The sequence below is a fragment of the Salvelinus sp. IW2-2015 genome, linkage group LG10 (genome assembly GCF_002910315.2).
Source record: "Salvelinus sp. IW2-2015 linkage group LG10, ASM291031v2, whole genome shotgun sequence".
NCBI classification, from domain to species: Eukaryota; Metazoa; Chordata; class Actinopteri; order Salmoniformes; family Salmonidae; genus Salvelinus; species Salvelinus sp. IW2-2015.
The window spans coordinates 17,009,497-17,023,045 of NC_036850.1; the positions used below are offsets into that span (position 1 = coordinate 17,009,497).

General features: G+C 45.0%; 1 protein-coding gene across 1 annotated transcript in view; it reads right to left on the reverse strand.

Moving 5' to 3' along the window:
- LOC111969121 (transcription factor 12-like) overlaps nucleotides 1-13,549 on the reverse strand; it is a 345,264-nt gene that overhangs the window by 291,742 nt on the left and 39,973 nt on the right. The window contains exon 4 of the mRNA XM_070445429.1: nucleotides 604-668. Coding sequence (XP_070301530.1) covers nucleotides 604-668 — 65 coding nt within the window. The remainder of the gene's footprint in view (nucleotides 1-603; nucleotides 669-13,549) is intronic.

Here is a 13,549-nt window from a genome sequence, read left to right on the forward strand (position 1 = left end):
GAGAGAGAGAGAGAGAGAGAGAGAGAGAGAGAGAGAGAGAGAGAGAGAGAGAGAGAGAGAGAGAGCTGTGGCTTGTGCACACAATCAGGCCTTTGTGTTGAACATCTGTGTGGCTGTGAGAGGGGATCTGGGCTGAGCTTGGCTGTGCTCACTGACCCTGGCTTAATGGAGGTGCTGAAAGTGGTGTTTCTCTGTGGTTTTGGGCTGCCCCTGCTAGACCCTGCTAGACTACACAGGGCACGGAGAAACTCCTCAGCCCAGGCAGCTCCACTGTAATCACTCACTCATTATCTCTAAGCCTCCACACCTCAGAATATTCTCATGAGCTTTCTTGTTCGCTTTATAAACCATCTCCGGTGCAAACATTCCTTTTCACTCTAATTATACTACCAACAAAGGCAATTTATCTGATGAGCTGGACACGCCAATTAGTTTTAACAATGCATTGAGAATGCCCAAACAAAGAGAAGTTAACAAGCAGAGTTCACCACACTATATTTACATTATAGTCATTTAGCAGATGCGCTTATCCAGAGCGACTTACAGTAGTGAGTGCATACATTTTCTTACTTTTTAGCAGTAAATAGCGGATATCAAACTTACCTGGCAGCCAGACACGCCAGGCTCTCTCCCATAGGCTGGAAATTGAGCCCTCTCTGCTGATTTACCTGTGGAGACACAGAGAAAACTATTTTTATACAAAAACCATTGACACCACATTATGGTCTAGAAATCATGTTTCTTATTCATTGTGTCTTGAAATAACAAGGTAATATCCTAATTCACTATCACACTTATACAGGTCACATATTAGGCCACACATTAGAACATAACCCATATATCATAATGCAGATCTGTACAAAATGTTATGTAGAATACGTATTCCTTAAGCTATAAGAGATCCTCCTAGACAGAGTTGCTCCATCAGTGTCTCACGTTTGGTGTGCAGCACTCCTCCTGAGAGAGACGCTTCCCGGCAGCCGTCAGGAAAACAAATAAAACACACGACGCACAACGCACATGAATCATGCTCCTCACAATATACTAAACTCAGCACTTTTACCCCGGCGGAAAAAACAAGAGGTTCCTACAAGGAAATGATAAACAACTTTAACCACATCGTACATTATTTTTGTCAGACTTTCAAACATTGCAAGCACCAGACGCAGCACTGGAACAACATTGGGTTTACTCTGGGGAAAAGGTAGATATTCTAGTGAGTTTAAAACTTGCATAGCCAGGTGATTCTGTTACMCTCTGACTGAACAGAACATCATACTGGCARGCCCAGGTGAACAGAGGCACATGTTGGAGGATTCACATCTCTGAGTATTGCTGCGGGGCACAGTCGTACTGCAACTGCACACTGTCTCCAGAGAGCTTGAGAGGAAGCTGCCGAAATCAGGTAAGGTGGTTTAACTGACAACGCTGCTTCCCTTTCAGTAGCAACACAACTCATTTGATATGATATAACATTTCTGGGTTAGCTCTCTCGCAAAGGAAGGAGCATTTAGTTGTGGGTTAACTACATACCCTGAGCCACCGCAGAGGGACAGAACATCTGTCTTGGCTGACTAAAAAAGTTCTACCTGTTTTTTTTTTTTACATTTCCTGAGCTGCACCTCAGCCTCAGCGTGGTTTGGTCTCCATCAGTATCACTAAGTCCCCCTGTCTCTCCCCTGTGAGGAGATGCTCATGTCCACAGTGAAATATTCATCCCCAGCATGTGTTTTGTCACACACTCTCTGTCCACCGTGAATAATTGATGGCTGAGTGTTATTGTTTCTCAGGAAAACTTCCTCTCTCTCCAGGTCTGGCCCTACCTAAATACCTACCTACCTGCCAGGGAGAGAGGTAGCTAGCTAGCGGCCAGGCAGGCAGCTCTCCTGAACCTCTGGAGCACGACCCGGCCAAGCCAAGCGTTGTAACACGCCCAGGGACCTGAGCACAGTCAACAACGCTGCAGTTCAGCCCAAACCGAGGGGAAAACATCCCTGAGGAACCCAACGGTAAACAGGCATTTAACTGTTTAGCGTGCCGCCACGCATGATCACACAGCGCTAAGAGTGCAGCAATGGTAAACAAAGAGATGTTCCCATTCTGATGTCACTGCACTTACCAGCACAACACTGTGTTTACCACAGCTACATGTGTAGATACAGAGGATAATAACAATACATTTATTTTGAGGTGTATATATATATATATATATATATATATATATATATATATATATATATATATATATATATATATGAGGTGTATAAGATGTGTGCTACTACACTGTATAGAAATCACCAGCATGTGTTTTATTTTTAGGGGGGAGGACATGACAAAATACTATAGTCTGTACATCAAAAGGAAAACCCCAAAACACATCTATGAATCTCTATTCAAATGCTAAATATTATATACAATTTTTTGAGCTGTTGAACATTTTTGAAATATAATGACACAAAGTATATTTTGGGGGTGAGGTTGTACATTCTCATAGGCAACAAATTTCAGTGGACAATGTCGAAACCTTTCAGTGGATAATGTAGAAACCTTTCAGTGGATAATGTAGAAACCTTTCAGCAATGTTCCAGTTTGAAAGAAAGAACAGTGTCAAAGAGAAGCTTCTGTAGAAGAATCTCAACACACAAACACAAAGATTAGAAAACAATGGGGGCTCGCTCATAACATACAGTCATCTACATGATGAAAGCCTCCAAAAAGGAATATGGGGGAGAAAAAGTCTCTTAGAATGTCAAAAATCAACAATGTAAGACAGCCCAGCTATTGCAATTGCAATTTGTTTAAGTGTTACTGGCGAGTGTTTGTGCCAAGCAGGCTGCTGGCTGCGACGCTGATGTTTGAGGAACCGGTGCCAGCTAGCGCAGCTGTGAGGCCACTGCTCCACTCCCATCGCCCACCCACCCCAACCCTCACTCACCCTCCACACCCCTCTCTCTCTCATCCATGAGCCAAATGAGTCACTCGGAGGAGAAGGATGCAGGGGGCAGTGGCAAGGGAAGGGCCAAGTGGGAGCGTGGCTAGAGATGAACTTCAGGATCTGGTGTAGAGGTCACTGATTAACAAGGTCCTGGGCTCAGCTCACCTGCCTTGATGCCTGCCTGATGCGGATGCTCCTCTAACCCCATTTTTATCTAATCACATCCTCCATCTCTCCTTAGCACTGCTAGAGGAGTGACAGGCTAGAGGGGCTCTGTGATCAATAACCTGCCTGGCCCAGCACTCCCCTCTGTCTCCCCCTGCCTGTGTCCCTGGAAGCCACCAGCAGGCACTTCCCCTCCGTAATAGGACACATCATACATTATAGAAACCCTCTGACTGGGATGATTAATGGAGCCAAATCATCACACTTAAGAGCAGAGCGCATGTGGAGTGTGATGTGTTGGTCGAGGACACAGTACAAGACCTGGGAGAGAGACTCTCACATGCCAGTGGCTGAGGGGAGGCAGACAGCCAGGGCAGGATCACTGTGCTTTGATTGTAGAGGGCACTGCTGCTGCTGCTGCTACCGCCGAGACTGCTAACTCAGCCATTTAGAAACTTGGTTGAAGGAACCTTGGCTCAAGGAAAACCCAAGGAAGTTTTCTACAATACTTGTAGAATAATACGCCTAACAGAAAAGTAAAAGGTAGACTGGCTAGCGTTCCATCAAAGAGCACCTAAACTCTATGGCCTGGCTGTCTTGCCATGAAAGTTAATCCAGGAAAACATCAGAATGAATAGCAATTTACTGCTAATAGGTACTTTCAAGGGTATCACTCAACGTTTTTTAAACCACTAATCATGTGAAGTGATGGAGAAGTTGATCACAGGTCTGGTGGATGTGTGTTCAAGATGCTGAAGCAGTGAAGAACAAGTGATYATAAATCAGGTGGAACAGATTGGCACTTAGGTTTTTCTTCTAGAGCCGAGCGAGCACCCAAATTAGCCCYACAAATACACCCTCATCACAACACAGCGCTCTCCTCTGTCTCTAGCAGACATAACTCAATCTGAGGAGAATAGGTCCCCGTAATAACCTATATTTACAGAGKCAGAACATGACTCGAGCCATTAAATCTTAATTCTCCTTTARYAAGCACTGAAGTCTSAAACAAGACCTCATCCATCAAAGCCCACTAACGTTGTGAGCGAAAAGAGSAACGAAAACCATGAGAACAAGAGACCAATTTCACCAGAGGAGTCGCAGGCCTGACACTTTCCAGGGCATTAGCCATGCTGTTTATTATCTCCCCAAGCAGGCCTGTCTTATCACAGCCAGCCTGGCATTCACAACAGCAGCGCTAATATCATTATTACAAGATTTGTTCTGAGCAGGTGCAGTCGGTCTACAGAAAGCAATATTCTCTCCAACTGTTTCATTTTTTGATTCTTGTCTGTGACAGTTTGTATTTTGTATTTTTTTAATACATTTTTGTACTTCCCTAGACTACAGTGTGTGTTGATGGATAGGATGGTAAGTAAATTCATCATTCTGCTAGCGAGGAAGAAGCCCGGGCTGTCCAGGTGTCCATCAAGAACAGTGTTGACACCGGCGCAGACGCAATCCCCCAGACACATGATGCAAAAACAACAAGAATAAACCGGCTTAATTACAGCCATCACAGCAGATGATCTAAATATAAATGAAGTCCACTGGGACAGACACCTTGGATAATACTGTGGCTCCTAGCCAAATCAATAGCACTGATGACACCGGCTCAATACGAAAATCAATTTGAACGGAAAAAGGCTTCATTTAATTCTGGCATATGACTAACACTGTCTGAATGTATACGTATCACAATATACATTTGCAATTTTGAATGGCCATTATGACTATGATTGCTTAAAATTTAAAACAGTTTTGACGTTGAATGCAATGCAATAGATGTGTTGCGAATAATTATGTTGAACAGTTAACATCAATACCAAAAATAGAACAGATATGTCTATGCTCGTGTGCAGCAGTGGAGACATTGATTTGCCCTCCACCCTACAATTCAACCTTACTGAACTGAATGACTTGCTTAGACAAGGTATAATGAGTGACTGAGGTATAAACAGCATCTGCAACATGAAATATTGAAATGAAATTGGGATGCAGCTCAGAGACCTCAGAATGAAGGTGATGTGCGGAGTCATTCACAGTATGGCTCCCTATTGATTGGAGCATGGCGGTGCTGTGCAGTGCGCCTTGTTTTGATACTCTGGGAGGTAGTGATCTAAGCATCTCTAGGGATCAATTCAAAACCCCAGCCACAAAAACAGCCAATTAGTGAGCTCTGCTCTGCTCCCTCCGCTATACAGCATCTCAGATGCATTCCTACCGAGGGCCTCGGTAGGAAGGAACGGACCAAATAAAACAAACACACAACACTGAATCAAATCAAAGTTTATAGGTTGTGTACACAGATTGGCAGATGTTATTGCAGGTGCAGCGAAATGCTTATGTTTCTAGCTCCAACAGTGCAGTAATACCTCGCAACAAAACACACATAATCAAAAAGTAAATATCAGAACGAGCTATATCAGAACATAAATATAAATATATATACACTGAGTGTACAAAACATTAGGAACACCTTCCTAATATTGAGTTGCAGCCCCCCTTTTGCCCTCAGAACAGCCTCAATTCATTGGGGCATGGACTCTACAAGCTGTCAAAAGCATTCCACAGGAATGCTGGCTTGTGTTGACCATAATGCTTCCCACAGTTGTGTCAAGTTGGCTGGATGTACTTTGGGTGGTAGACCATTCTTGATACACGCGGGAAACTGTGTAGCTTGAAAAACCTAGCAGCGTTGCAGTTCTAGACATACTCAAACAGGTGTGCCTGGCACCGACTACCATACCCTGTTCAAAGGCACTTAAATCTTTTGTCTCGCCCATTCACCCTCTGAATGGCACACATACACAATCCATGTCTCAATTGTCTCAAGGCTTAAAAATCCTTCTTTACCCTGTCTCCTCCCCTTCATCTACACTGAATTGAAGATGGATTTAACAAATTACATCAATAAGGGACCATAGCTTTCACCTGGAATCACCTGGTCAGTCTATGTCATTGAAAGAGCAGATTGTACACTCAGTGTATATACACTACATGACCAAAAGTATGTGGACACCTGCTCGTCGAACATCTCATTCCAAAATCATGGGCATTAATATGGAGTTGGTCCCTTTGCTGCTATAACAGCCTTCACTCTTCTGGGAAGGCTTTCCACTAGATGTTGGAACATTTGCCACTAATGCCACAAGAGCATTAGTGAGGTCGGTTACTGATGTTGGGCTATTAGTTCTGGCTCACAGTTGGCGTTCCAATTCATTCCAAAGGTGTTCGATGGGGTTGAGGTCAGGGCTCTGTGCAGGCCGGTCAAGTTCGCCCACACCAATCTCGACAAACCATTTCTGTATGGACCTCGCTTTGTGCACAGGGGCATTGTCATGCTGAAACAGGAAAGGTCCTTCCCCAAACTGTTGCCACAAAGTTGGAAGAACAGAATCGTCTAGAATGTCATTGTTTACTGTAGATTCCCCTTCACTGGAACTAAGGAGCCTGAACCATGAAAAACAGCCCCAGACCATTATTCCTCCACCACCAAACTTTACAGTTGGCACTATGCATCTGGCAGGTAGAGGTATCCTGGCATCCAGTAAACCCATTAGTCCGTAGGACTGCCAGATACTAAAGCGTGATTCATCACTCCAGAGAATGTGTTTCCACTGCTCCAGATTCCAACGGCGGGGAGGTTTACACCATTCCAGCAGACGCTTAGCATTGTGCATGGTAATCTTAGGCTTGTGTGTGGCTGCTCTGCAATGGAAAACCATTTCATGAAGCTCCCCATGAACAGTTATTGTACTGATGTTGCTTCCAGAGGCAGTTTGGAACTCGGTAGTGAGTGTTGCAACCGAGGACAGACGAGTTCTACTCACTACACGCTTCAGCACTCAGCAGTCCCATTCTGTGAGCTTGTGTGACCTACCACTTTAGCCGTTGTTGCTCCTAGACATTTCCACCTCAAAATAACAGCACTTACAGTTGACTGGGGCAGCTCTAGCAGGGAAGAAATTCTGTGACGGTGTCACGTTGAAAGTCACTGACCATATATAGTGTATATATATAAATGGTGTGTATAGACAGTATGGACAGAATATGAATAGAAAAGGTGTGTACAGCAGTAGTTATATAGAATGAATACAGTATATACTGTATTAATCTAGAATACAGTATATACTAGAATACAGTATATACATATAAAGTGGGTAAAACAGTGTGTAAACATGAGGAAATAGAGGGTAATGCTAAAGCCAAATGAACAGATCATACATCTGTTCCCCCCTCTTTCTTTCCAGTGTGTGCTGTGCCTGTGAAGTAGCCCAACCCATGCTCCTGTCCCTGTGTTAGGAGTGCTAGCCAAGAACCTCCTCGCAATCCATTATCGCTGTCAAGTTAATGTTCCATGTTGAGCCATATGGCAGGGCTAACACACGCAATAAAGGAAATTCCTTCAACTTGTTACAATCAGCACTTTCAACTGTCCAAAAAACAAACATAAACAGCTTTATTGTGTTTGCTGCATTTTCTGTTGATATTCATGACAAAAACAGGAAAGCCGACAGGAAAAGAGAGAGACAGGGGGTCTCAGGGACCTACAGTGGGAAAGTAAAACATAGGAAATTGATTTTAGACCAAGTACTACAGAGCAGCTCCATTTCCACCCTGATATCTACACTAACCCTGTAGTGGAAAGTTCTGGTCTCTTTGGAAACCTTGACATAAAGCACTGCATTGGGCATGCTCAGTAGCTCCCAAACACAATCCACTGGCAGGCGTGACATTACAGCCGTGAACAAAGCAGCACACCCACTCACTGGTTTCCCTGGCTTTTAAAATGGAGCCTTTTGTTTCCTTCGCTCAAGTGTTTGTGTACATCCATCCTGTTGCAGGCTTTTAATGTTTCCGCCAGGTTGTGTTTGACAGTAAATAAAAGCTGTGCTGTGAGCTGGGGTTGTGGAGAGGTCAGCAGGGTGGTAAGGGTAGTACATCAGCACCTCCTCCCTCTCTGATGTAGCAGTCAGTGCCCACAGCCCAGCCAGCCCAGTCCACATACCAGCAAGGCAGAGGCCCACACTGGGCGCACAATAAAGCTCTGGGGAAACAACTCTCTCTTCCCACCCTGAGCTCAGCATCAATTTCTGTTAATTACAGCCTTGTCAGCAGCAGCATTATTCAAACAGCCAGCGCAAATGTTAATGAGTTCTTTTGCATATTTATTTTTTCCTTTGTTGAAATGTCATTGATTATTACGTTCTACGATGATGAATGCCTTCGCTGATGCGCTCTGATATGTAATTAGTCATTAGGTGGAATGAATAGATCAATTAAAAGAGAGGGGCCGGGATTAAGAATAATCAGAATCAAACGAGGAGGAATCTAAGTAGAGAAAAATGAAACAGACTTGTTAAGGTGAGTCATGCTCGACAAAATGAAAAGGCTCTCTTTTAATAGCAAAGACAAGCTTCCTCCATCTCTCTCAAGTTCAGGATGGGAGGAGCATGAGATTTAAATATTCAGCTGGATCAAAGACGACCTTCATTATAACACACAGCTTTCAGCCTTGAAGTATGCCATTCAAAATGAAGTACTACTGCCCCTCTGACTACCTAGAGACAGAAGGGATTTGATTCCCCTGGTGGTCTGTCTCTGTGTATAAGAGGTGGATTTCCTGATTGTATTTATCCCAAATACCCCCAACCCCCACCACACAGGATAATCAGACGAGAAGCTTGGTCTATTTGATTTTTCCGCGTTGGTAAAAAGAAAAAAGGGGAGGGGGGAAATGTTTTAGTTTGGCCTTTCCCGTTTTCGGAGCCTCACTATCCTCCAGCCAGTGCTTGCTATTCACAGGATGGAAAAAAATGCATTACTGCAGACCAGATGGGAACATTCCACATGACCAAACCAATCAATCACCTTGGTGGGACGCAGGTGCGACACAGCCGTGCTGCAATACACCATTTCACAGTCTATCGGGCACAAACACATGGCCACCAATCAATGGCACCCCGAGGACCCGCGAGAAGGGGGGCGCCTCCCCAGCCCTACTGGTTCATGGCTGATGACTTCATAATCACGCATCCATTCTCTCAGCGCAGGAGGGCCATGAGCTACCTAACAACCTCTCCCACCACGTGGTTCACACTGACGCTGTGATGGAGGCCACCACAGTAGGGTCACTAACACACACGTAGTCACACCCCTATCAGACATGCACATGTGAGACGGCCATGTTKGGGCAACAGGAGCWTCYAGGGAAAAYCAAGAATAKATTTAACAAGCCATGGAAAAGGAGGGGAGAGAATTCTTGCKTGTCCCTGGATGGATATTAMAGTACAGTCAGTGTGCCACATCAAAGTMTGTGTGTGGACGGCTGGTATTAGATGCCAGGCAACTGTTAAACAATGAGACATCAGAGGATCAGAGATGAAGGACCAGGAAGGATAACACAGGTCAGGAAGTTTGATCCGGCTCTTAGTCACGAAGCACTTTGGGCATATTCCCTTTCACAGAAATCCCAGAGACCCAAATGTCCAACAGAACAACCCAAACACTAAACAGCCATATACAGAGGGTGGCCAAATGGGACCAGTCCTTTGATAATAATTTCAGAGCTGTGTGTATTTATTTATGTATGTATGTGTGTGTGTGTGTATGTATGTGTGTGTGTGTGTGTGTGTGTTAGTTGTGTGTGTGTGTGTGTGTGTGTGTGTGCTGTGTGTGTGTGTGTGTGTGTGTGTGTGTGTGTGTGTGTGCTGTGTGTGTGTGTGTGTGTGTGTGTGTGTGTGTGTATGTAAAGTGCTGTGTATGGCTTTAAGGGTCCTCAGTTAAATTCTCTGAGTTGACTAAGCATTACATTCCCCACCTTTCATCTCCCCTGGCAGCAGCAGGGGGCTTCAACAGGGGCTTGAGAGAGGTGATAGAAGGACAGCGGAGAGGGGAATAGATGGAGAGTGGGAGGAGGGATAGAAGGAGAGGGGGAGAGGTGGTTAGAAGATGAGGGGAGGAGTGATAAAGGAAGGGAGAGGAGGGGTTAGAAGGAGAGGGAGAGGAGGGGATAGAAGAGAGGAGAGGAGGGGATAGAAAACAGGGAGAGAGGGGGATAGAAGAGAGGGGAGGAGGTGGATAGAAGGAGCGGGAAGGTGGATAGGCAGATGGGAGGAGGGGGATAGAAGGAGAGATGAGCAGGAGCGGGATAGGAGAAGGAGAGGGGAAGGAGGGGGATAGAGAAAGGGAGAGAGTGCATGCAGGAGAGGGGGGAGGGACGATAGAAGGATAGGGGGAGGAGGTGATAGGAGAGTGGGAGGAGCGGGATAGAAGCGAGAGGGAAGGAGGGGAACGAAGGAAGTGAGGAGGAGTGGGATAGAAGGAGAGGGGGGAGGAGATAGAAGGATAGGGAAGGGGAGGTGGATGTAGGAGAGTGGAGGAGGGGATAGAAGGAGAGTGGAGGAGAGGGGGATAGAAGGAGAGCGGGAAGGAGGGGGATAGAAGGAAAAGGGGGAGGAGTGGATAGAAGGAGAGGGAGGAAGATAGAAGGATAGGGGGAGGGGCATAGAAGGAGGAGGGGGAGGAGAGAGGAGCGGGGATAAAAGGAGAGGAGGAGGAGGGGATGGCTGAGCTTGCGCAGGGGGAAAGAGGGGACATTCTGACTGACATTCAGCCAGCTCTCTGTGAAGGCTCTAATGAATCACAGGTCAGGTGTGCAGAGTTTACGCATATTTCATGCTTTTTATGCTTTTAGCATGCACTTAGTGTTTGCCTCCAGTTCCCCTGTTCTGTGCTAAATGAAACCTACAGAGAGAAACAGATAGATGCAAGGTTAGAGCTCATGTAGGTGGATGATCATCTATATATAGAGACAACCTATTCATGTACAGTTATGAAACATAACAAAGTGATGTACACAATGACAAAGAGAATGGAACCAGATCTGTTCACAGGTAAAATAAAATGTTACAGCTGAAACACAGGATTAATTATCTCATTAAGCCACAGCGCCCCGAGCTAGGACGGAAGCAATGAATAAAATAATATATATGTGTAATGAAGATTTAATATCGGTCATTGAAACAGCGGACGATAGTGGTGGGGCGGGGCGGGGGGGTCGGGGGGGGGTGGTGCTGTGCTCAGTGATCTGTATTGTGTGGATGTTGCTGTGTGTGTGTGTATGCTCTTTGCCAAACCCTGCAGGTTGGATTATATTACACAGGCAGGGTAATGACGCTGTGGATTCCCTACGTATCCTGGGAGGAGAGGGGATTGTGCTGCCCTGCTCCTGGGACGAGCACGTCTGAAAACTAACACGATTACATTGATTCATTTGCTACATTCATTTCTCTCCATGAATCGGATCCATGGGGGAGGATATTTTTAGGGGAGGCTGTGGCGGGCGCTGTGTTTGCCACCTGAGGTCCCTGGGCCAGGTGTGTGTGGAGTGTGTGGTATGTGTGTGGACTGGAGTGTGTGAGGGCCGGAGTAGTGCACCTGCATGGCTCTGTAGGAGTACAGGGCACAGACACACAACTGGCCCCAGCACTCTAAACATGACTTGTATTTCATAAAGTCCTCTGAATTGAATTGGATTGACTCATCCCAACAAGGCCTTAAACACAGATGTTTATGAATGGTGTGTGATCACACTGTCAGTCTGGGTTATGGGACAAGGTCAATTATTCCTGCTAGACTGAAGAAACAACTGTAGCGCAGCCAGCACATCCATCTGCAAACTCAGAAGGACAGTGCCAACAATACAGTGCCGTGAAAAAGTATTTGCCCCCTTTCTGATTTTCTCTATTTTTTTATACTGAATGTTATCAGATCTTCAACCAAAACCTAATATCTGTCTCAGGACGACTTGCTTTAATAGGAGGAACCATGAATTCTGGTCTATATTAGAGAATTCTACAGGAGAATGTCAGGCCATCCATCTGTGAGCTGAAACTGAAGCGCAGCTGGGTCATGCAGCAAGACAATGATCCAAAACACACAATCAAGTCTACAGTACATGAAAATGGCTAAAAAGCAACAAATTTCAAGTTAGTCCCAATTGAGATGTTGTGGCAGGACTTGAAATGAGCAGTTCATGCTTGAAAGCGCACAAATGTTGCTGAGTTACAGCAGTTCTGCATGGAAGAGTGGGCCAAAATTCCTCCACAGCGACGTGAGAGACTGATCAACAACTACAGGAAGCGTTTGGTTGGAGTCATTGCAGCTAAAGTTGGCGCAACCAGTTATTGAGTGTAAGGGGCCATTCATTTTTCACACAGGGGCATTGGGTGTTGCATAACTTTGTTTATGAAAGAAATGAAATAAGTATGTAATTGCTGTATTATTTGTTCCCTCAGGTTCCCTTTATCTAATATTAGGTTTTGGTTGAAGATCTGATAATATTCAGTATCAAAAATATGCAAAAGTTGAGAACATTAGAAAGCTGCAAATACTTTTTTATAGCACTGTATCTCATGTAGAAATATAGCATCTCATCACACTGTATCTCATGTAGAAATATAGCATCTCATCACACTTTAAAGGGCCAATCCGGAGTTCAAACAATGGCCACACCACCACTTGTTTTTGTAAACAGCTGAGGGAAGGGGCTTGAGAAATATAACGACTATCACATTCATAGACAGCTATGGAGGCAAGGACTGACTAGCCATGAGATCAAAATTATCGTTTTAACCATGTTTTAAAGCAATACAGTTTTTGTTTACATTAACTTTGTTTGCAAACATTGGAGTAAATATTTTGGATATAATGTATGTAGCAACTCCGGATTGGCCCTTTAAGGAGGATCACCTCAGTAAAAAGTTCTCAAGGCTGGTCTCCCTGAATAGTGAAGAGTCATCCCAAGCTGTACCTAAAAAAGCCATTGTTGATGGTTTGTGTAAAACTGCCTAGCCTTGCCCTTTCTCTGAATCAAAGAACATGTGACACCTCAGACTACCTCAACTCACGCAACACAGAGTCACAGAGAGCGCAGTGCAGTACTTCAGCATTACAACTCTGCTACTGACCTGGCTGGACATGGAGCATGGCAAGACTCTCCCTCAGGGAACAAGATAGAGCACAATGCCAGAGACCAGCGGACGGACGGACACATTCCAACAGATATATGGAGGTACAGTAGCCAAGAGTGTGTCTGTGATMGAGATTCAGTGCAGTAGTGGAGACAGGAGACTTGAGCTGTTCCACTGGCAGCATTCCTTCCTAATGAATCATTGCCCTTCAACTTTGTGTTTTCATTTAACAATCACTAACATTTTTATGCGCGCAGAGGAGAGATGGCGAACAGAAAGGGGGTAGAAGGGAGGGTAAAGGAAGTGGTGTCGGAAAGAGAGAGAGAGAGAGAGAGAGAGAGAGAGAGAGAAGAGAAAATACAGAGAGAGAGAGAGAGAGAGAGAGAGAGAGAGGAGAGAGAGAGAGAGAGAGAGAAGAGAAATGCCTAGTCTCTGCTAAAGTATGGATTGCTTTCCAATAGTGATTGTAGGC